The sequence below is a fragment of the Lynx rufus genome, unplaced genomic scaffold (genome assembly GCF_022079265.1).
Source record: "Lynx rufus isolate CCGP_SWC_20201006 ecotype Redwood Valley unplaced genomic scaffold, mLynRuf1.p SCAF_13, whole genome shotgun sequence".
NCBI lineage: Eukaryota > Metazoa > Chordata > Mammalia > Carnivora > Felidae > Lynx > Lynx rufus.
In genome coordinates, this window is record NW_025814827.1 from 56,441,692 (window position 1) to 56,467,185 (window position 25,494).

The window sequence follows — 25,494 nt, forward strand, 5'->3', positions numbered from 1 at the left end:
ATTTTTAAAATATATAACAAAAAAATTTTAAGCATGCAATTCAGTGGCATTGACAGCATTCACAATGCTATCACCACTATATATTTTTACCACTATTGATTAATAAAATTTTTTCATCACTCCAAATGAAATTCTGTAACCATTATACTGTAAGTTCTCATTTCCCAAACCCCTGATAGCCAATAATCTACAGTCTAGCTCTATGAATTTGCTTATTCTAGATATTTCAGTTTAAGTGAAATCTTATATTTGTCTTCTGTGTCTGGCTCATTTCACTTAGCATAATGTTTTCAAGATTTATCCATGTTGTAGTATGGATCAGCACTCATTCTTTTTTATGGCTGAATAATATACTGTCATTTGTGTATATCCCATGTTGTTGATATATCTGTCTATTGTGGGACACTGGGTTGTTTCCATCTCTGGGCTTTTCTGAACAATGCTACAGTGGACACCAGCGTACAAGGATGTGTTTCAGTGCCTGGTTTCAATTTTTTTGTGTATTGCCTAGGTGCACAAATGCTGGGTCATATGGTTGCAATTGTTTTTTCTTTTTTTTTCTTTCTTTTTTTTGGGGGGGTTTATTTACTTTTGAGAGAGAGACAGAGACAGAATGTGAGCCAGGGAGGGTCAGAGAGAGAGGGAGACACAGAATCTGAAGCAGGCTCCAGGCTCTGAGCTGTCAGCACAAAGGCTGATGCGGGGCTAGAACTCACGAACTGGGAGATCATGACCTGAGCCGAAGTTGGACTCCCAACAGACTGAGCCACCCAGGCGCCCCATATGGTTGCAATTCTTATGGCAGTTCTTACAAAGTACTACATACATCTGAGGAAAAGCCCCTCTTGGAAAGGGGCTGTCTTAAAGTATTAAAATCTTACATAAAATTGTCAACACCACACAATATGTTTGGGCCGTGAGGAGAAAGGAAAGGAGAAGATACAAGTCATAAACTGATGTGTCAGAAATGATCAATTTGGGAAACTGAATTTATCAACACTATTAAAGGGCTCAATTATTTTGTTGGGATGAGCAGTGGGCGTTGTATGTAAGTGATGAATCATGGGAATCTATTCCCAAATCAAGAGCACACTGTATTCACTATATGTAAGCTAACTTGACAATAAGTTATATTTTAAAAAAGGGCCCAAATATTTTACATAGTGATTCCAAATATTAATTTTGATTATAAAGTATCAAGCTTATTTCATTTTGTATGGTTTCATGATTTTTAATGGGAAACACCATAATAAAGGTGTTTTTTTGTATTGTGGGTCCATTAGTCATGAAATCAATTTGTTTGCTATGATCGACATTTTAAAAAAGAAAATATAATTGCATAGAAAATACAAGAATGCATTATACCTAGGTAAACTAAATATTATTTTGTGAAATTTTTGTTTCAGTTGCATGTGTGTACCATAATATATATTTCTTATTGTGGGATGTGACCAGAAAAAAAAAATAGTTTGAAGTCACTAGTATGGTGGAAAAGTCTTCGGAATTAGCCAGGCCTCAGTTTGAATCTGAGCTCTGGGTGACTTTTGCAAGTTATTTACCTAACTTCTGTGGATCAATCCCCTCATTAAAAAAGGGAGAGTAAATAATATCTCCTTCCGTTTGGTGTGTATGTGTGAAAAGATTAGAGATTCCTTAAGTAGAATGCCTAAAATATTGTTAATGATACAAATATATAATTGCTTCCAAGCGTCCCCAAAATAATGCACTCTATGTAAAAACACTTCATTCACTTAGGAGGAAGAGGATCTGAGGATGTGTGTTATTGATGACTACATCTGTTTGTTATATCTGTAGTCTAAAACTACATTGCTCAGTCTTTTTCTCCAATTTGATTTAGTAAGGAGATTTGAGTTCTTTCCCCTTCCTAGTCTCACGTTGTACTTATCTATATTATGGACTTTTGGCACTTAATTATACATTTGTCATATTTTCTAATCATTTCGTAGTTCAGCTGTGTTACAAACTTTCACATCTCTTCTAGTGCTTAAAACAGTGCTGGGCACATTACAGAGTGAAGGATGAGAATCTATTAAATGTGGCCCATAGCACACCTTTTGCAAAGTATCACTTGTATAAGGGGAAGCAGATGAAATCCTGATTCTGCCAGTATTTCTCACCCAATCTACTCCATGCTAAACAGGTCAGTTAGGCACTAAGTCATGTCTCTGGGTAGTACAAGTGGAAGGTGTGAACAGAGAAACCACTTTATCTGAGGACAGTCGAAAATTAGATCCTACTTTCCCCTCCCCACTCCTTTTCCCATCGGGGAGGGGACATTTATAAGCCCTGAGGACCAGGGTCCAGAAACCGGCTGGCGTCCTGAGCTCCAGAGGCTTGCCAGCACGCACGATCTCCCGCACTGAGAGCCCTTCTTCCCAGATGAATTCTCATAGTATCACAGACGCGCGCAGTGTCGATCGATACTGGATGGCAGACGTGCTCCCGCCGTCAAGTGTAGGCACAGGGCGGTGGATTTAGCCGGCCTGCCGCTCGGTCGCAGCTTCTCATCAGCTCAATAAGGGCAGAGGACGTTAACCCGTTCCCCGGCGGACACCCACTCGGTCGCCTCCCGACACCCGCTGTCCGCAGCCCCTTCCCCTCGACTTCCCCCCACTCGGCCTCCCTCAGACTCCCACGCGTGTCGGGGGTGCGATGCAGCAGGGGCCCGGCCCGAAAGGAGGGCGCCCATCGGTTGCCTCTCCGCCCGGCTCCCTGGACGGTCCTTGGAGGCAGCTGAGGCAGGGAGTACCGAGCTTCTTCACACTCCGGACCTTACCTTTTTATATCTTCTTCCGCTGGTGGGCGGCAGGGGGAGGCGGCAGCCCCGAAGCCAGCTGCTGGGGCCGCGCGGAGGCCGCTGCGTGGTGGGGTGGGGGCACGCGCCGCAGCCAGCCTCTTGGACCCCTGAGAGCCCAGCCAGGCGAAAACCCCGCCCCTGGCGCCCGCTCCCACTCCTGATTGGCCGGCCCAGCCTGAAGGCTACCGGTGGTCCCCCGGCCCGAATCTCAGCTATAAAGGCAGCCCACGCATGACGGCTGTGGCGAAGCTCGGGTAGCTGCGGTGCTCGTCCGCTTTCAGCCCCCGCGGCGCCCCCTTTACTCCTTGCCCCCAGAGCGCTCCCGACTCCACCATGCCGAGGGGCTTCCTGGTAAAGCGAACTAAACGGACAGGGGGCTCCTACCGAGTGCGCCTAGCTGAGCGGATCTTCCCACTGCTGGGGCCCCAGGGGGCGCCGCCCTTCCCCGAGGAGGCTTCCAGTGCTCCCCAGCCAGGTGCGGAGCAGGTGGCACCCCCCACCCTGGAGGAGGCGGCGGCAGCCCGCGAGCTGTCGGGGTCGTCCTGTCAGGCGGCTAGGGTGAGCCCAGGGGAGGGCGGGCAGGAAGGTGCTGCGGAGTGGAGGGCGGATGGCAGGGAGGGCCCCGGGCCCAGCCCCAGCCCCACCAAGCCGGCGGGCGTGGAGCTGCGCCGGGCATTCCTGGAGCGCTGCCTCAGCTCACCCGTCTCTGCAGAGTCCTTCCCCGGGGGTGCCGCCGCGGTGGCTGCTTTCTCCAGCTCGGCGGCGCCAGCAGCTGCACCGACCTCCGGGGAGCAGTTCCTGCTGCCGCTCCGGGCACCATTCCCAGAGCCAGAGTTCCATCCAGACCCTGCACCCCTCTCGGTCACCCTGCAAGGCCTAAAGCGGGCCGCTGGCAACGAGCGCCGTGCCAAGGCACCTCCGGGCTGCGCGTCTGGACCCGCGGCCGCCGGAGTCAAGAAGCCAAAGGCCATGAGGAAGTTGAGCTTCGCAGATGAAGTGACCACGTCCCCTGTTCTGGGCCTGAAGATCAAGGAGGAGGAGCCCGGAGCACCGTCCAGGGGCCTGGGGGGCAGCCGCACACCACTGGGGGAGTTTATCTGCCAGCTATGCAAGGAGCAGTACGCGGACCCCTTCGCTCTGGCTCAGCACCGCTGCTCCCGCATCGTACGCGTCGAATACCGCTGCCCTGAGTGCGACAAGGTCTTCAGCTGCCCTGCGAACCTCGCCTCCCATCGCCGTTGGCACAAGCCCCGTCCCGCAGCGGCAAATGCTGCCACAGTCTCTTCAGCCGACGGGAAGCCACCTCCTTCCTCAGCCTCCCCAGACTCTGGGGCTGTTGCATCTTTCTTGGCGGAGGGGAAGGAGAACAGCCGGGCAGAGCAAACGGCGGATCAGCACCTGCAGGCGAGGGACAGCTCCAGGGCGGAGCAGCACCAGGACAGCGCCCCACACCCCGGCCTCCAGGTGTCCCACCCCGAGCCACCGCTGCCTCAGGTCCCCTATACGGAGGGGATGTTGGGGCGCCGGGTGCCTGGGCCAGGCAGTGCCAGTGGTGTCGGGGGACCCGAGATCTTCATGTGCCCATATTGCCACAAAAAGTTCCGTCGCCAAGCCTATCTGCGCAAGCACCTAGGCACTCACGAGGCAGGCTCTGCTCGTGCACTTGCCCCGGGCTTTGGCTCTGAACACGGTGCCCCGCTCGCCTTCGCTTGCCCGCTGTGCGGGGCCCACTTCCCTTCCGCAGACATCAGGGACAAGCACCGGTTGTGGCACGCGGTCCGCGAGGAGCTGCTCCTGCCTGCTCTGGCTGGGGCCCCCCCTGAAGCTCCAAGCCCAGGCGGGGCATCCGACGGGAGTGCTCAGCAAATTTTCTCGTGCAAACACTGCCCGTCCACTTTTTTTAGCTCCCCGGGGCTGACCCGGCACATAAATAAGTGCCACCCCTCAGAAAGTCGGCAGGTACTGCTGCTGCAGATGCCGTTGCGGCCTGGCTGTTGAGGACAGAGATGAGGAAGATTATGCGGTTGGCTTTGGAGGAAACAGAGCAAGGGAATTTCTGTGGGGATTTCTTGAATTTGCAAGTTTACCCTCTTTGCTGCCTATATTTTCTCTCCTAAAACTCCCAGTAGTCAGTGTTCCGCCAGAGAAGCGGACAGCGAAATGTAAAATCCCTCTCTAGAGCAGGTATGTATATGATATAAACATTCGCGGTCAAGGACTGTCACTTTAAAAGCCTTCTCTCTTACCCCACGAAAATAGGATTTCCCCCCTCATTCTGGAGACCCAAACGAATCCTATATGACTTGTAATTCCTATGGAAAGTCGTAGTGAATACGTGCATGTCTCAATATCTGCAAATGATTCTAACTACCAAAAGTGGTAGTCTTTTTTTTTTTTTTTCTTGCCATTGCAGGCGCCTATGTAGTTTCTGTCTCAATAGGGTCAGATTTCTTGCATTGTATATTCTGTGAATTAAAAGTTATGTGATTGGTGCCAAACGTACAGGGGGTTGGGGAAAGACTCAAGACCTCTGCCTGTGGGCAGGAAATGTAAGGGGATGTTTGCGCTTTGGGGGGATATGGGGATCTCCCTGTAAACGTTCTTTCTAAAGTATTAGTAGTCCATTCTTAAGTTAGTGTTTGGAGGTGGAGAGGGTGCTACTTTACTTGGAGGGGGTTGAGATACCCCCAAATTCTCACCTTTAGCTTTTTTGTGTGTTTTCAGGAAGAGATACTTTAACAGATTTTTTTTTTTTTTTTGGAAATATAAAACTCATTTCCGGAAGTTTGACTGTTTTAGTAGGGTTTCATCCAAATTGTTTAATCCTTCTGTTGTAAATCTTATACAGTGTTATATATGAAACTATGTTCAGCTTAAGGAAGATGTTAATACCTATCTATAATCCACTATGGAACTGAATGACTTTTCATTCAATAGTCATTTTTCAGCAGCAATCTGTTTCTGAAATTTCTTTTTGTAAACCATATTCAGTGCACACTCTGTACCCATGCTCTAATAGCCAGAGTTTGGGACACTGGCTGAGTATTGCTCGACAGATAGCCCATATTTGTAAGATGCTTACCACCAAATAAATGTACATAGCTGGTGCTTTCTTGTGTTCTGTGTTTGTCCTGAGAATCTCATTGAACACAGCCTATTTTTCAAAGCCACATTTCTTATCTCCCCAAAGCTAGTATCCTACTTTAGATTCTTAGTGACCCATTTAGATAGAATACAGACAGGAGAAATTATATTTTATAAATGCATATAATGGTGCAGAAATGCAATGGAAAAATTTCCTTTGAAGTATGGCTTGCACAGACTAAGCTCCAAAAGGCTTTAAATCTAAAGATACTTTACCACCTAAAAATGTCAACAGAAAATATATTTTAAGTATTTTTTCTTTAAAAAAGCTGGTAGTTTTATCCAAAGATGAAAAAAATGTTAACCATGCTAATTAACTTCACTGTTTCCAAGTTGGCATTTTCATTCCATTTTGTTATATTTCATCAATCCATTAGCTGTTCATTATTAAAAAATGAAAGCACCATAGAAATGTGTAAGCAGTTACCTTGACTTTCCTTTCTGTAATTCTTTGCCTTGGTTGTGGGAAACTATCTATACTGTTAACCTTGTTCCCAAGGACTCGTTTATCTTCTACATAAGCTTTCATAGGAATTTTGTCTTCCACAGTTTCCTAGGAATCTATTTTTATTTACAAGAAAACAAAAACTTAAGTGCATAGGAACTCTGCAAGGTTATTTAGAAACTGTCTGCAAAAAGTTTTTTTCTCCCCTGAATGTGTATTACCAAACAAAATGAAATTTAAAAATCAAAGAAACAGAAGGCTAAGCTTAATTGATGCTTTAACCAAGTGTATTGGGTTAAATTTCTGGCCAGCCCTTACAAGGGTATAAAATTGCCTGCATTTTTAACGACTATGGTAGAATCTCTGAGAAATAACTTGGGGTGTATTCTAACTAGAGAACTTGAATTCATTTTTCATGATTTGCTAAGATAACCTAGGTTTATGCTTTACATCTCTCCATTAATCACATAGTTCTACTTATTAAGTCTGAAAATATATTAAAGACAAATAGATGAGAAATAGACAAATCAATGCTCATAGACATTGTGATAAGAATATTTTTATTGTATTATTAAATACCATATCTTTTTCTTTCACTGTTACAAATTTGTAGATACTACATGAATGATGATACATAATTTATATTTTATAGTTTGCCGGTATGATGTATTTACACATGCAGTTAGTACTGATGTCATGCTACATTTCCTTAGGAGATGCCCGTTCAAAACAAAATATGAACAAAATGTGAGCAGCTTATTTATTGTAGGAAAGTATTTCTGGGGGGGGGTGGAATGTATACCAGCTTGCACCAGCAAGTTCAGTATTAATATAATATTTAACTTAGACTCCTGGGTCATGTTCCCTTTTTAAATACACATAATTTAAGCAACACATTTATATCAGAAAAGTTTTTTCTTTTCTTTCTTTCTCCCCATCCCCCCGTTACCCTCTTTCTGGTACTTAGTAAAGAACAACGATACACCAGGATCCAGCAGCCAATAATACAGGGCCACAATCTCAAAATAAAAATGGCATTTAACAGTGATACCATTTAAAAAGCAAAACATTAGAAAAATATTTGGAAGCTAAACATAAATCAAAGTTCAGCACAGTGATTTTTCTTGTTATTAGATATATCATGGCATCACCTGCACAGCCAAGAAATGAGGCATTGCTTTGGGAAGAAAAAGTTAATGCTAAAATTATGTTAGTTGGAATTTGGAATACTAAACAACCATTTATTTTGTTTTATTTTCATAACATAAATAATCCATACACATCCTGTGTATTAAGATTTGCAACTTTTGCTATAACTTTACAAATGCTTAAATTTAAAAATTTACATTTGTAAAAAACAATCACATATTTACTGAGCCATAAAGTTGCAATGGGGCACGATAAATAAAATAATGAGACTATCTGTCCAATTATATTTTGGCTCAGAGTTAATCATGAAATTAAAAGTGAAACTGCTTAGACATAATTAGGAAGGTAAAGGGTGTAGAATAAAACTCCACCCCCCAAAAATATGGCAGCTTAGAGTATTGGGGGGGAAAAACCAACTGAATAAACAATCCAAACCTATTAAGTTAGAAATTACTTAAATCCAGTGTTTTTTTAAAATAAATGTTCAGGAAGATACATGCAAGTTATGGCAAACACGAAGGCCTGAAAGGGTTAACACTATGTTCATGCTAAGGTGGCTACTGCTGATCACACTGCTGGGCTGCTTGTCTCCTTAGGATTTATTGGCTGAGCCAGAGGATCGACGCAGCTTCATGGACATGCGGCTTTTGCTAGTTCGAGGAGACATTGGAGAGGCCAGGTCAGCCCCGTCTACCTGCGTTGCTGTGGGAGTTTCACTGGATAGAATCTCTGGGTAGGAGCCTGTGGGAAATATTAAGAGCTTTAGCACATGTCATCTGGCCTCTCACCCCATAAGATATAATCTGCTACTCATCTGTAGCATGGATCCCAACCCTTAATGAGGTCTTTTGAGGGGAAAAAGCAAGGCCAAAACTTGCCTTTTAGAACAGCCTACTAAGATTTTATTTAAAACCCAGTCATCTGGTGGCTCACGTAATTATATTAGCAAGAAAGCACCAATCACTGTTTCCAGAGCCAGGACTAACCAGAGAGCTCCTCAGAAAAAGCAATGGGAAGCAAAATCTTTGGGCCAGACAGGACAGGGATCCAAAGCATCATTAGCATGCAGGGAAGGGCTTAAGAAGCAGGTGAGAGAAGGACCAATTCCTATCTCTAAAGTACAGGGTATAACCAAGAAAAGGGTCTCCATTGCTCAAACTTGAAAACAACAGCACCGAATGGTTCTAAAAAGAAATTCAACACAATGAGACCATTATACACGCTGGGTATTTAAATATGCTTTTAGAAAGGGGCAAGATAAATTCCTAGGGGAAGGAGGAAGACAAGAACTCTTATCTGAAATTTAATAAAAGACAAGTTGACCCCTCAAAATGTCTTCCATTTAGAAGAGATAAGCAATGCTTTTGTTTTCCTTAACTTAAATTTTTGCAGTTACTCCATCCAGTCACAGCAAGTAAATAGTCAGTAGGATGAACAAACATTAAAAGAAGCAAAAACAAATTCAAATTGGAAATTTTTTTGTGTTATTTACGAAGTAGTATCTTTACCTCTGCACCGTATTTCTATGAATTATGATTCTCTAATATACAGCAATGCTATAGAACTTTGCACACTATAGGCCCTCAGATATTTTCTGAATAAGAAATTACATTAAAAATACAAGCCCTCCAAAAAAAAAATAAAACAATCTGAAAATAGAACAACAATTTAAAAATTCTGTATATTTTAAGACACTTTAATCCAGATTTTCTGGGCCTTATGTATGTGAACATTTTCTTTATGTATGTCACAAACACCTCACACAGGCTGCAGGCTTATTATACATTTCTTCACTCTGCAGGAAAACTTTTGGCATATTTGTTAGCCAAAGGAGCACCTCAGAGAAATTTCAAGCGTGGAAATAATCATACTAACACTTCCATATAATGAAACATTTGTGCCTAAATTGAAGTTATGAATATTGAACAAAACTGTTCAATAAGGGGTACTGATCTTACAGAGATGTATTATTAAGAATCTATCTTGGTAGAATACTTCAGAGTGTTTTTAAGGTGAAACGTTACAATTATACTTCAGAACAAACATATTATCAGGGAAGAAATATTTTCTCACTACTTGGAATCTAGGTCCAATTGCCCTTCTTTTCAAAGTAATTTCTCCAACAATTCTTTGTTTTCTAACTGAAATGAGGTTGGCCTTCAAAACACAAGGAGAAGGAAATATATTTCTGTTCACCTTTACTCTTCCTGAAGATCTGAATTGGTTCATACTGGACCCATACTGGAAAACCTAGAGGAGAATATGAATCCATGGCCCTTTTTAGGGAAGCACTGCAGATGGATGGCAGAAGGAAGGTGAAGAGCGGTAGCTCATGCTTTTCTGGTAATGCATATTATTCCCGGCCAATCATGAGAGGCCTTCCCATGGCTGTTTACCTTGAGATGGCCAATGTTTTCTAGCGGAGGTTTTGGGAGGAAGAGAACTATCACTGCATTTCTTTCTTTGTTGTGAATGAAGAAATGGAGTAGCGAGCAGAAGTGAGAAAACAAAAGAGAAGACAGATAACAGATATGAGAGACACTGCAGAATTTTACAGGTGTTAACTGAGGAGCAGAGAAGAGAGTAATCAAGTTTTTATTATGAAATTGGGCATGCAATGCATTAGAGTGATGATGTTTAACAATGGACAATGCTTTGTAAATTCAAATGTTATACTTACCAACTAACAAGTTCAAATAGGAAAAAAAGAAAAGAAAAAAGTCTATGAGAGATTCTGTAAACATCTACCTTTTAAAGTGCTCATTGTACTGGTGGCAGGTTATCATAATCACTAAATCATAAAACCTCTAGAGCTGTACTGTCCAAAGAGGTAGGCATAGCCACACTAAAATAAAAAATTAACATTAAGTGAAAATAAACATGTGGGTCCTTGGTGTACTGGCCACATTTCAAGTGTTGAGCAACCATATCTGGTTAGTGGCAACCATAATGAACAGTGCAGATATAGGACATTTCTATCATTATAGAAAGTTTTACTGGAGAATACTGCTTTAGAGTATGCCAAAACCAAAGGGTATTTTCCTCAAAAACAGCAATTTCTCCAGGTCTCCCTTACTGCCTGCAGTGTGAAATCCCCCTTCAATAAACTGAGAGTCAAATCAGGCTTTTTAGCATGTGTGGTATATAGCTTATCAGTACCTCTTCAGTTTTGGCAAATGATATTTGTGGTATATACTGGGCATACTCAAACTCTATAAATAATTTACAGTAGATCTCGATTTTAGATGTAAAGAATACAGTAATACGTACCCTTCATTTCACACCCTATTCTGCCTAAGTATTGATTTCTATCACCTGAGTCATAAAGAATGTTGCTTTAATCATTTCTATTAATATATCCTCAAGTAAAAAGTATTTACGGGGTCCTATGTACTGTATCTCTAATATTCTTATAGTACATACTCTGTCTTCATCTTGATGGTATAATTGATTTATACTTTGTACACTGATTATAATGAACACGACTTTGGGGTCTATACGGACTACAAAAGGGAACTCAGTGGATTGTTATTTATCATGGCTTTGTACTGCTTGCTGACAGGTATAACCATTTAAAACCACTGAAGTTATAAAAAAATACTTTGAAAGTAGATCCAATGAATACTGAACTAAGAGGCACTGTGATGTTTTAGGAAGAATATGGGGATGGGTTAGACAGGCCCAGGTTAAATGCCAAGTCTGGCAAGTTACTAGCTTTTGGGTCTTGGGTAAACTGATCTAAGTTTTGTTTTTTTGTGAAATGGAGACAATACTAAATACTAGTTATTTTGCAAAGTTGTGAGGGATGAATGATTGCATATGCAAAGATCTGGCACACAGCAGGTATACAGTAAGTGTAGCTATATAATAAAGCTACTAAACAGATAAGAGTAAAATTTAACAGACTTTGAATCAGAACAGATGAGGACTGGAAGAGACAGAGATTAGAAATATTTTTGATGAAAATTACCACTTACAAAATATAACCATTGAAATGTGGAGGACACAACATACTGTTTAGTTTTGAGAAAATTAAAGAATTTACCCACTCTTATGTTGGTAGTCCCACAAAATATAACCTTACTTATTAAAGTTTTCAGATTACCCTAATAATCTTAGTGCTTTAATATTGTTAAAGGAGTTGATTAGTGATTAAGATTAGCACGTATGCACTACCACTGGATGTCATAAAGGAAACAGCACATTATTTATTTTTTTAAAGTAATCTCTATGCCCAACACGGGGCTTGAACTCACAACCCTGATATCAGGAGTCACATGCCTGACCGAATGAGCCAGCCAGGCACCCCTAAAATTAAACAGTACAGAAATACAGGCAAATAAAGTGGCTTAATTTTGAATGAAGATATAAAAAACTGCCATTACTGAAGATTTAGAACATGTCAGTCTAAAGTGTGTCATATTTTATCTCCTTACAGATGGAGAAACTGGGTTTAAGAGATTAATTTACTTGAGTCTATGTGGATAATAAATAACAGAACTAGGATTTAAATCCAGATCAGTCTAATTCCAAAGCCCATACTCCATACTTCTCCCATGGCAACTTTAATCTATTAAAAAAAAAAAAAAGATTTTTCAATGGGTGGAAAAGTAGAATCTTTAAAATGAGAATCTTTAACAATATCTAATTTGTAAATATGACAGGTTGTAGGGCAATTTCAACAGCACGAAGGGACTGAAAATACTTAGATTACACAGGTAATTATAATAGTTAAGATCATGGACTATGAAGTCAGATTCTGGCTTTACCAAGTATCAGGTGACTCTGGATAAACTCCCCCACCCTCAGGCCCCCAGAACTGCTGCGAAGATTAAATGAGAGAATGCACGTATAGTGCTTAGCACAGTGCCTGGCACTCAGTAATTGTTGAATTATTCTTTTATTATTTTCACTACAAAAATTATACATCTGAATGAATGTTCTATGTGGAAACTGAATTTAGTAATTATTGTCACAAAAGGTTAATGGACTTTAAGACTAATATTATTTGCCTCTTGGTCAACAAGACATAAGCCAAATTTTCAAGTTCAAAATACATTTGACTGCTTATAACTGCAGGTTTAAAAACATAACAAATAGATAGCTTATGTTCTGTGTTGAAGGAAACTGATTTTCCTACTAGCACTTATAAATAATAATAACATCTAGGATATGTATAAAATAACTATCTTCTGAGGAGCTCCAGTGTGTTCTTTCAGATCATTTCAAAGCCTGAAAAGGGGAGGAAAGTTTAAAATAACTTTTAAAGAGATAGATCTGACCATAATACTGTCCTATCTACATGTGGCAATACATATTTGTGAATTAAGAGCAAAACTGCAGTTAGAATGAAGATTAGATGTTACTCTAGGTATTCATTATCACTTTATCTCTTATTTTGATGGCACAGAAATATTTGTATTACAATTTTCACATTTATTTAAGTAGGAACCTATATGTAACCAAAAGGAACCTAAAAGTAATTCAACAAAGTGGTATGTATATTAGATATATATTTATGTATGTCTATATATGCATAATAGAGACAAACACCAATCAACCTTCTAATATTTAGAGTACTAAAACTTCTAATTTGTAGAAAAACAATAAATCCAAAGAGAGGTATCTACTCAATTTAAGTAACAGAGTATTAGATGTAACTCTAGATAGACTACACAATAAGCATTCAAAAATATTTATGGCTGATGACAGTAAAAAAAATAGTGGAACAATTATGGGTGTATTTTTAATGCTGACATTAAGAAAGACAATATTTACTGTGTACTTTCAGCAAAACAGGATCCTGTTTCTTGTTGCTGGCATCCTAGAATTTCTTTTATTAAAGAAAAAAAAAAGACTTGATTTGAAAAGACAGTGTGATGTTAGGGAAAAATACTTAGATTTTTGGACCACCAATGTAACCTGGCCAAGAAAAGAAGTAATTTCATTTTAAACTTTAAAGTTGAGAGTCAGAGGAGAGAGATTTATGAACATAAAGTTAAAAAAGGAGGCCACTGTAAAACTTTTGATATTTTCCACACACATGCCTGACAAAGATAAAGGGATTTTTTTCCTATAATTTTTTTTAAAAAATAAAGGACAAGAAAAATCTAATAATGGGTAATGTAGTTATGGGAGATCAACAAAAGTGTGACATCACAATATCTCCTTCAATGACCTTAGGGATAAAAATAATTTCCCTTAAGTATCAGTCTACTGTCACAGAGTCCCTTTTGAGAAAATACAGTTACGAAATTTATGGATCAACTATGACACACCAAAAATGTTTTTCATACTAATTTAAATAACACTAAAAATTGTATCTTTTTTGGATTTCAATGTCAAACAGTTGATGCATTAGTGTTAACCAGAAAGCAGGTTTTAGAGAATCTTGAACCAAGTAAATTTAAAAAATAGTGGTTTTCTACACTATTCCACTGAATAGAATTATAGGATTGGTTAGAAAGAACAGATTATATTCTTTATATGATTGTCATACTGGCACTTCTTTAAAACTTGATTTCAAATGATTGTATTTGTTATCAATTAGCATTATTTTATATACATGGGTTACGCATAGGATATCTAAAGTTGATTCTCAATTACAATTTTGAATGCATTTCTTCAGTGTGACAATTGAATTTTATCATTATGCTTAAAAGTAAAAATCTAAAAAACTTCACACTATTATGTAAAAGTCACGTCCCTATTGCTATTATGTGGTTATTTCATTTCTTTTTTCTCTCACTTTGACTTATAACTTTAAAGGGAGTTCTACATGTATGGGGTGGTTTATGATAAAAATTTGGGATGACTGGAAGAAAAAGATAATCATTCTTCAGATATCATAATGGTTTTGCTACTATAGAAAAGAGCAAATATTCCAATTTTATACTATTGTGTTGAATTGAGAACCACTAGCTAAAAATTTTTATCTTTCCCAAGTATTAAAAAGTCTGCAAAAAAAAAATGTATTCAGTAATACTGGAACAAGTCATTTACAGATAACAACACCCTTTTAAAAATTAGACTGCATGCTTTTATAATGGTTCCTGAGGGCAAAAACAACTTTAAAAAATTAACTGAAAATACTCTGTAGCATAGTAAATACTTTGTAGCATAGTATTAAGTTTATGTTAAAATACACATCTTCATTACTATTGATATAACTAAGTTTAAAAATATTTTTTTTAATGTTTATTTTTGACACAGAGAGAGAGAGAGACAGAGCACGAATGGGGTAGGGGCAGAGAGAGATGGAAACAGAATCTGAAGCAGGCTCCAGGCTCTGAGCTGTCAGCACAGAGCCCAATGCGGGGTTTGAACTCATGAACCGTGAGATAATGACCTGAGCCGGAGTCAGACACTTAACTGACTGAGCCACCCAGGCGTGCCACTAAGTTTTAATAAAGTAGTAAAATACATTAAAAAATGAAGCCAACAGAACCTTGACTTGGTTACTATGCCTCAGAAAGTGAGACTACTGCTTCCCACATTATGTAACTGGCCAAATGCACAATATGAGAACATTAAGAAGAATATGAAGGACTCCAGTTGGTAAAAAAACTACAATATGAAAACTGATGGCTTTTATAAATTTAAGGGGGAAAGTTAGTCTGAATATAGTCCTATTAATATTTTTCAGTTGTGAAACTTATGATTCAACTATGATACATGAAAGTGTTATTCATATCTACTTTAATAATGTAGCTCAGTATTTTTCAGATATTCTCTATTACTAAACAATGAAATTTCCAGTTATATTTAACTAGTTTTTATTTTGTTCATTAATTTACTTCTAATACCTTTCTTTTACCATCATTCTTCATTCCAAACTAAGTAATTTTAGACAGTGTCGATCCACTGAACTGAATCTTAAGATCTCTTTCTCTTTCAAAAGATTCAACCTAGTCTATATAATTTTCTTCTTTGATAGGTGTTTTATATTAATTTTGAAAAGGCTCTAAGTTTTTTGGTAATATTTTTTTTATAATGGCAAATTACATGATGACAGGAATGGAAAGTTGAGATTTAGTCTTTTTTTTTCCCCCAAATAAATTAGGCCAGAAAAGGACTACTATGCCTTTTAAACTTATTTAATATAAAGAACACTTATATATCATAATAAGAATTTGAAGACTTCTTGGGATGAACTTCAAGTATATTGTATTCTTTTTTCCTGTTCCCTTGAACACCATTCAAATAGTCATCTTTGTATTTCAGGTGCCCAGTACAGTGCAAAGCACACCACAGAATAACTATCTGATGAATTAAGATATTCAATAACAATGCAAAACATTACAAAATACAAAGACACACCATTTCATCAGCTCAGTAGTACTATTTTTTTCATGCTGAGAAACAAAAAAGGTCAATACAACAAGGTGTAACTAATTTCAACCAAGGGGGTGGTTCTATTATTAGTTATTTTTATCCCAGAACCAGTGTTAGTGTTTCATGCAGACCTGGGTTAGTAAGTATAATTCTGGAAGAAATTTAGTGACAATTTCTGAAATGTTTAGTATGAATGAGGGCAGTGTTAAGTTTGCTTATTGTTTGAGTTACAAGCTTAGCACTTGCTAATTTTTTAAAAAGGAAATGGGGGAAGAACAAAGGGTGTTTTGGTTGACACTTTGTCTTACCTTCAGATAAACAGAACTGATATTTAATGATCTAAAGAGGGAAAATAAAATAAATGAAACAATCATAAGGAGTGCAAAGTATTACAGAATAGGAAGGCCATGAGTCATTTATTTTCTTAATGATTTTTTTCAAAATTAGTTAACTGTAAAAATGCAGTACCCTCTTATAATCTTTAAATATTATAAAATAATTTACTGTACCAAGTACTTCTAAACCTAGACAATTATTTAACTTTATTTGTAAAATTAGAGATAAGGCAATATTCCTGCCCATAAAATTTGATCCTCTAAAGTTGAGAGAGATTGTGTACTCAACTTGTATTTCTTTTGCAGATACTTCAGTAATGATCCCATGAAACACAACAGTCACTGTCCAGTAGCTCAGATAAAATGTGGTGCATGTACTTTTATGAAGATTGTTGACTTTTAATGGAACTGCACTTAGGTCAAAAAAAGTATACATTAAATTTATAGGCCAAATTCAAATATTAAATAATGAAAATGTTTCAATGATGAAATTTATTTAAGTTTTCTATTTTAAGAGTTTAGAACAAAAGGGTATTGCATTTCAAGTTCCATTAATGACAAGTAACTAAAACTTTTAATCTTACCGGCATCAGATGGTAAATGATGGTAGGGAGCTGGAGAAAAAACCTGTGCTGCAAAATCTTCAAATGTCGTTGGTTCTAAATGATGCTGGACAATTGTTTGCAGGTATCGTGCTCTCTCCTCATAGCTGATTTCCTTCAGTTAAGGAGGTACTTCAATGCAGCTTACATTGGAAAAGAACAGATCTTATCAAAAAGGACTGCTATGATTGCTAAGCCATTACTTCTTAATTATTCACTATTCTTGCGTACCACTTAAAAGTATGGCTTTTTAAAGAGTAAAAAAATACAGTTTTTAACATAAGTTTACTCTTCAGGATACCATATAAATGGCAGCTTAACCTGGAGATATTTATTAGGAAAGAATTATACTACCACTAAACTGTTGGAAGAATGAAGGGAACCATGTACTTGAGAAAGGATTCAACTGCTATCAGGTCAGCCTTGGCTCATTTTATCTTGTTAAATCGGCTTCAATCTACAGATTTGCTCTGAAAAGCCACACAATAAATATTAGAATGCTGTTTAAAATACTGTCTGAAATTCTCTATTTTTCATTTGTAAAGACTTATTGTGAGAAATTCCTGCATATCTTCTTCTTTTTCTAAAATCCCTATATTTTCCCAACAATTGTTCTCATTTTGAATGGAGGACTACTGTTGCTGTAATCCTCGAATAACTCCATGGGGTTAAGATAAATACATAGTTGAATCTGTATGTCAGGAAAAAATATCTAGTCAATTATAACACTGAAACAAGCAGGAATATTTGCAAAGAGTCCACGGGACTCCTAAATACTGTCTAACAAAGCATCTACAGGGCACTGACACTGACAGAAAAATACTGTACTTCCCTTTCACCACATTTTCTTCTCTGATATTATTGACAAGCAACCAGTACCTTGAAGTGTTGTTGCTTTTGAACAACCCACTCCAGGCTTCCTGTTTCAGCAGGCCTGATTGTGCTGTTAGCACAGAGAGGGCGAGAAAGAGAGAGAATATTTCTGTTGTTCACGAAAGCAACTATGGAAATGGCTGTCAAAATGTAGAGCAGCAGGCAGCAACATACAATTATCAGGAAAAACTCACATGCTGACTTCGTGTCGTATAGTTCCTGAACTGAGAAATCAGTTAACCTTTCTTCTACAACTTTCAGAAGTTTTCCCACTGTACTGTTTGTGCTATGTTGATAGGCTTTATATAAGACATTTATAGACGTATAAAGCTAATAAAAATTTGCCTTTTAGTTTTTCTTCATTGTTTTCTAAAACCCATTTTAATATTTTTCCTCAAAATTCTTTATTCTTTTTAAAAAATTGCTACTCAATTACTGTAGTTCTCCATTTCTAGAAATTGTAGAACAAGTCTACAACCAAGACCAAGAAAAAAATTTGTAAGGAAGATAATTTGAAGTGGTAATTCAATTGGAGATAACACAGCCAGTTACATCTATAAAAGGTTATTGATTAAGAAGAAGAAAAAAGCTAAGAGTTAAAGGTAAGATTATATTCAGTAGGTACTTAGACTGTGATGTCTTTTGCCCTCCAAATGGCTTAAGTACTTTTTCTTGCATTACAATTTATTTTGTGCATTAAATATTGAAATAATCTGAATTCCAATTTCTTGCAATCCATTATTTTCAGTTCTGTACAGTGGGACTGAACTTTGAAAAGAATTCTTCTCAAATGGGTAGCAACAGAAGAAGATGCTATATTAAATGATCAGTGGAAAGGATTTTATGGAAGAATCATGTAGGTATTTTTGAATGTTAACTTAGAAAAGTAATATAGGCACACTTTTAAAAGGAGGTATATGGTTATAAGTGGAAGAGGATGTAACTGATGGTTCAATCTAAATAATACCACATATCTCACAACTTGTTGGAAAGTACTTTTTTCATTGGGGGAGATTCACAGCTGCCGAATTTTCTGCAGTTAATAGAGTCCTTTGATTCACAGCAGTGCCCCTTGTACAAAAAATACTGGCCTTTGTGTATTACCAGAAACTAATTTTCTATTTGGCTGAAAAGGGAAAAATGGGGTTATTGCTTCTCCCTCCTACAGAGCTTTTCATTATGCCTGATGCACTCAACTTCTAAGCTCTTCTGAGAAAAAAAATAACTGAAGAGGCAAGAGGTAGAAAAATGAGCTTGTTAGCACATTAGAAGTGAAGTATCTTGGTGGGCCCTAGAAATTCCCAGTGGTGTGTTAACTTATCACTCTATGCATGCTGGCACTGATAGTCTCCCAATTGATCACTCTCTTTTCGCACCAAAGGTGCTGCCAGGAAGCAAAGGCTGAAGGCCCACAGGAGAACAGTCTGCTATCAAAACAAGCTGTTTTTAAAAGTCTGCTTGAATGGGTAAAATGCTTCATGAAAAGTAGGGTGGAGACACCTACCTGCTTTTAAAATGCTCTACTTTCAGAGGGCCTATAAATGAAATATTTTACTTTATCTTATTATATTTACACAAGAATTAGGCAGAAAGAAAGCAAATGTTAATATTTCTAAAGCCAGGAGAATATTTCCAATGTAGTAAAATTTATTAAAGCAAGAAATGAATATCTACGTAAAATACATTTGCAGTGTAATTCTATTTCACTATACAAAACTCTGAAGAAACCCAAATATAAAGCTATACAAACTAAAATTATCCAGCTATAATGTATTCATTTTGTATAAAAACACATGATGTATTTATTTAATGTATTTAATCTTCATTAAGTAAAATGATGCTTTCTAAAAACGATTTTTAATAATTCAAGTCTAGGTGGCAGAGTGAAAACAATCATTAATGGTTGAATTTAAATGAAAAACTGCAGCATGTATCACGTTAGGCAGGCTAATGTCTGAAAGTTTCCTTTTTTTTTTGGTAACTCACTTTCTAAAAGCTAAATATTCTTTATAATTTTCCAAGTTTGATGTAGCCAGATTAACAACAACATCAAAACAAACTAACTTAATCTATAGTACTTACATTTTCCCCCCTTTCAGAAAATATATATTAAGGAGACACAAGGAACTTTAACACTTAAACCACAGTTCGAATCTATAAACAGGATGTTTTGTGATTGAGATGATGATAAAGTTAAACACAGTGCTGTTAGCATCTGCAATGGCAACCATAATCCAAAGCCATTAATTCCTATATCTCCTCATAATAGATTAGAACACTTATTCCTTAAAAGGCAACTCTCTAGGGAAGAGTTATTAGTACCTATAAATTGGGTGACATACACAAACTTGACGGCTAGCAAAAACAGGATAGCTCAAGCTATATTCCTATTGTGAGTGCATGTTGCCATTGACATTGAAATTAAAAAACTGAAATGGGTGAGATAAAAAGGGAATGATAAACAAATTCAAAACACAATTTAAAGTACAAGTTTACGTTGAATTAAGGTTTTTGTTGTAAATTTAAAACAACCTAAGCCAAAACTAGCTAACAAAAAGCCATTTGATGAGGGAGACTTTTAGCTGGTAGGAATCTTTAATACAGAACCAGCCAATCAAAAGAAATAACACACAGGTGCTGCAATCAGCAATATAATTATCCACTAATCCTCCTTCCTTCTACTTTCTGCAAAAGCAGAAAAGGGGGGAATATTACTATTCTAAAATTAGTAAAGGGAACTAAACATTTTCTGTAGTATAAATACTTTAAACCTAATCTGTGCTTAACATTATTATTCATTTTAAGTAACTACTTTTGATTCTAAACTTACATATGAAATTATTTATGGCTCTGTGTCACTGTATCAAGACCAGCTGTCAAGAACTAGGGTTCAATTTCTCCCCGGTCCTGGAAAGAGATGCATGAATTCTCCGTGCTGCAGTTTTTCTATATGTTAAATGGGGATACCACCACCTGCTCCTATTTATGTAATAAGGATATTGAAGATAAAGGATATAAATATAGGGTAACCCAAAAGTCCCCCTACATCTGTGCTGAAAATGGTTTTTCTGGCTTTTGGCTCAAGTCTTTGTAAATAGCAGGTGCTGTCTCCCTGAGGGCAATTTTCGATGTCTGTTTACGAAATATACCTGTATTTATGCACAAGAACTCTGATAATATTTCTTGTTTGTGGTATGTACTGAGGGCCTTTTGACCTATTTTGATGAGAGGAAACGGATTTCTCATGAGAAAAAAAATATGAAGAAAAGCTACTGCAGGAGGATAATACATTTTTCAATTTTACTAGTGTACAGGGATGATATACGAAAGGTAGATTTTTTTTTTTTTTAAGTTTGAGAGAGAGTGTGCGCAGGGTAGAAAGAGAGGGATGAAGAGAGAATCCCAAGCAGGCTCTGTACCATCAGCACAGAACCTGACATGGGGCTCGAACTCATGAACCGTGAGATCATGACCTGAGCTGAAATCAAGAGTCAGATGCTTAACTGACTGAGCTACCCAGGCGCCCCAAAAGGTAGATTTGGTTTTGAAGAAGCAACAACCCTTCATTCTCTACAATTCTCTTAATATGATTCTGAACTGCTTTTACTGTTAGAAAAGGCAAAACTTTCAGGGTGCCTGGGTGGCTCAGTTGGCTAAGCATCTGGGATTCTTGACTCTGGCTCAGATCATGATCCCAGGGTTGTGGGATGAAGTCCCGCATCGGATTCTGCACTGAGTGTGGAGCCTGTCTGAGATTCTCTTCCTCTCTCTCTCTCTGTCCCTCTCCCCCACTGGCTTGCTTGCTCTAGATAGCTAGCTAGCTAGCTAGATAAGGGCAAAACCTTCAGTTTTGTGATCACTACTTTCATGGCATGGCCAATAGATTTTACAAACATTTAGCTCAACTGTAATTTGTGACTAGTCTCAAAAAAAAATGGAAGTGTGTATGTATACATTATAATGCACATAGGAAGAATATGAAGCATTCTTCACAAAAAGGAGTAATGAAAATTATAATTGTAAACATATATATGAGACCTATCACCACTTAATTTCCTCTTAAGTTCAGATTTAAGGTTTTCTTTCCTAAACAAGATAAAAAATATTGGCTCCTTTTAAAGTGAAGGCAAAGTATGGAATGTTTATATCTGTACTCAATATCATAGCCTCAGGGATTTAAGGCCCATTCTGAAATTCCTAATTTAGTTAAGCACTTGCCTGCACTCATATATTTCTGTGATTTCTTTGCTGTTTTAGCACATAGGAATTTTATTTCCTTTTTTTGTATAGATTTTCCCAAGAACAGAGGGAGGAGAATTCTGCCTATTAAAAAAAAATTGGAGAGTACTACTTATGATATTCACCACATTTCTAAGATGGCTGGTAGATTGAAATTGGCTATGGTGAAAGTTTTCACATCATAGGACTCGACAAATGCCACAAATCAGGGCTTCCTCCCTTCTTTCAGCACCAGTTACTAAACAACAAGTATGCTTCTGCCACTTCCTCCCCACCCCACGTCCCCCTCCCCGTGTAGGCTTCATGCCCAATGCAGGGCTTGAACTCACAACCTTGAGATCAAGTTCCTGAGCTGAGATCAATCAAGATCAAGAGTTGGACGCTTGACAGACTGAGCCACCCAAGCACCCGCCCCCTCCCAAGTATGCCTTTGTCTTTGTGCTTGTTCTCCTAACAAACTAGCAGGGACACTAATGTCATGGGGCCAGAGGCCATGTCTTTTATTATCTTTCTATATCCAGCACCTAACACAAGACCAGAAGTACTTGATGTTTATAAATTATAGAAGGAATGAATAAAGTTTTCACAGTCGATTAGAAGACTGTTATGCAAACAACCCCTTCCTTGAACCCCAATTTAGATCTCCAGAAGCAAAACCTTTTGGGGCCAATATAGTTGGGACTTTCCTAAGATTGGATTTAGAGACAGAGTTTGAATCCTTGTGAGAAAGTTTGGTTCCATCCCACCCTTGATCTTGCTGACCTTCTCTGGAAGAAGAAAAAGTGAATAAAATACAACATATATATACATAAGGTATAACATTAAGAAAAAAGAAAACTAATAACTTAAAAAAATCACAATTGTTAAAGAAGAAATCCTATAAATCTTGAAAGTAATTACAACTCATTACAATTTAGCACTGAAATGTTTTACCCCATTGGTTGTGATAACTTTTTAAATTTAAAGAAATCTTTGGGGTGCCTGGGTGGCTCAACTGGTTAAGCATCCAACTCTTGGTTTTGGCTCAGGTCATGATCTCATGGTTCGTGAGTTTAAGCCCTAGCTGGCCTCAATGCTGACAGCGCAGAGCTTGCTTGGGATTGTCTCTCTCTCCCTCTCTCTCCCAAAATAAATAAATAAACTTAAAAAAAAATCTTTAAATTTTGCATAAATTCTACAGTGGTATGAGACAACAAATTTAGTTAATAAACTATTTCTATTCATTTCAATGGCCATCTGTAAAGAAAGGAGAAAGGGAAGAAATGTCAAGAAAATCTCTAGATAAAAATCAGCGAAGGGTAATTTCAAAACCATTTTAGGCAGATTTCCAAAACTGCTCTGGCACACTATAAGAACACAGGTAATAACACCCTTGAAAAATAATACTCAGAATTTTAAATATTTAGGTTTTTTTTTTTACTTTTATTTTTTTATTTTATTTTTTTTATATATATATATGAAATTTATTGACAAATTGGTTTCCATACAACACCCAGTGCTCATCCCAAAAGGTGAATATTTAGGTTTTTAAAAAGACTATCTTGAGAGGCATGCCAGGGCATCATTTATTGAGAGTATTTTGGGACAGTCCGAACTAGAGGAAGTATACAACAATCATCTACCAACATTTCTTTCAGTAAGCTTAGCAAAATCATTATAAAACGTTTATTCACAATAAGCCTTGCCTGGATGGAGAATACAAACATAGATTTGCACAGAAAAACAAAGCTGCTGATATGTAGAGTCAGCATTAGAACTTTGGTCATTTAATAGTCCAGTGCTCTTTTCTATATCCAATCTCAATGATTTCAGTTTTGTATGGAGAAAAGAAAGGTATAGGAAGCATTTTAGTTAGTTCAAGTATGGCCAACAAAATGTTAGCTTAAATTTGAGGACTGGCAATTTTTGGAAGATGTTTATATACAAGAACATTATATATAATACATAAAAATTCTTGGCACACTCTAATAAAAATGAGAAAATAAACCACATTTGGCTTTTTAGTTCGAAAAGGCCCTGAAATATCTTCAAATATTCTGAAGCGATGTCCTTACACAGGGTCTTAGAGAAATAATGAAAAATAATTTTATTGATATAGGATATATGTAGATATATTTTGCAAGTACATCTCAAGGATCATGTGGCTAATTTATTTGCAGTAATAAAGGGGCATGTTTTCTTGAAATATACAGGGCAATTAAGTATCCCATGAACTATTTACTAGGCATGGCTCACCTATAAGATGAAAGTAATATACTTGCTTACATTATAAAGCATCTGGTAAATTAATAGTCCATTTCTTTCTTACATAGCTAATTTCATCAAGAAACATGCAGTGTAGCTCATATTCAGTAAAAATAAAATTCCCCCAATAGAACAAATCTTGGTATTAATATTGTTTATTTGTACTATGTTAATAGAAATTCTTCTGAAAGTCTGCAACAGGTCATAACAAATTATTGTGTATGATTTTTATGATGCATTATATTAATCAAATTCTTTAGTAGTTGCCACTACGCAATGAGGGAAAAGCTGTGATTTGTCAGAGTAGACAAAGCTGGGCTTTAATCCATCCTTTTAACCATACTGCCAAGTCTATATTGTTTTCACTGCGTCTCAATTAGGAGACAGGCAGGACACCTGGTACTTCTTTATCTAAGTCCCATGGGCTGCCAGATGACTCAAAATCCATAACAGGTGCTAAGGCAGTGTGAGGATAGTCCTATTATTGAAAGCTGGAGTTGAATAAAATTTGGACCATATATAATTGCTCATAAATCAGCCAATTACTAAATGAAAACATTAAGTAAAAAGTTGATAAGCCCAATTCTACCAAAGTTCATGTAAATACGTTTAAAAAGATTAACCTTAAATAAATAGGATTAAAAATTTAAACCTCCCTAAAGGTTCTAAAAATCCTTCCTGATTTAATAATCCAATAATCACTGATGGTTTCTAAAAAGCACTAATATGATTATGGAATATGTGTATCTATTCCACTTTCATGAAAGTTGTATGAAGTAAAACATCTAAAAGAAAAACTAAGTTACCTAGATTTCAAATTTAATATGAAGTTAAAATTTTAGACTTTCATTCTTGGTAAGATGTACTTAAAAATGTTATCGTACATAATAACAAGACTTTCACAGTCAACAGAACTGCTTCAGAATCACAAGTGTTAGATTAAGAGTTTAAAAAACATTGGGGGATGACTAGAAACAATCTGTATTGTTCCTTTTGGTAACAAAAATTTCAATACATTAAAGTTGAGGAAATGAACTTATGTGTTTGAACTAAATACTAAACTTGGACTCTTGTTAGAAGACTGCAAAAGGGAAAAAAATTACTAAATAAGTGAAATTTTACAGTGTACAATTACTTACGTGTTATCTCTCCCTAAATGTGTACTAACTTAATTAAGATTTTGTTTAAATGCTGTAATTATCAGGAGTACAGAAAAAGTGATTTATTATCATGGTAAGTAGTTACAAAGTACAACAAACTGTCATTTAAGACTGTGTCATAGAATCTATGATAAACAGTATATTGGCTTAA

General features: G+C 37.4%; 2 protein-coding genes across 3 annotated transcripts in view; one reads left to right on the top strand and one right to left on the bottom strand.

The window, feature by feature from the left end:
- The first annotated feature begins 3,151 nt into the window (after positions 1 to 3,151).
- On the top strand, positions 3,152 to 4,816 carry INSM2 (INSM transcriptional repressor 2). Its single transcript, XM_047074640.1, has one exon. The coding sequence runs from the start codon at positions 3,152 to 3,154 to the stop codon at positions 4,814 to 4,816; it is 1,665 nt and encodes a 554-aa protein (XP_046930596.1).
- A 2,134-nt stretch (positions 4,817 to 6,950) lies between these two features.
- The window catches only part of RALGAPA1 (Ral GTPase activating protein catalytic subunit alpha 1), a 278,485-nt gene continuing 259,941 nt past the window's right edge, over positions 6,951 to 25,494 (bottom strand). For both annotated transcript variants that reach the window (XM_047075616.1, XM_047075615.1), the window contains exons 39-40: positions 16,810 to 16,934; positions 6,951 to 8,297 (exon numbers count right to left, since the gene is read on the bottom strand). In XM_047075616.1, coding sequence (XP_046931572.1) covers positions 8,149 to 8,297; positions 16,810 to 16,934 — 274 coding nt within the window. In that variant the 3' untranslated portion in view covers positions 6,951 to 8,148. The remainder of the gene's footprint in view (positions 8,298 to 16,809; positions 16,935 to 25,494) is intronic.

What these genes read in the sequence shown, in the direction of transcription:
- INSM2 (XM_047074640.1), top strand. Translation starts at nt 3,152, where the DNA reads ATGCCGAGGGGCTTCCTGGTAAAGCGAACTAAACGGACAGGGGGCTCC.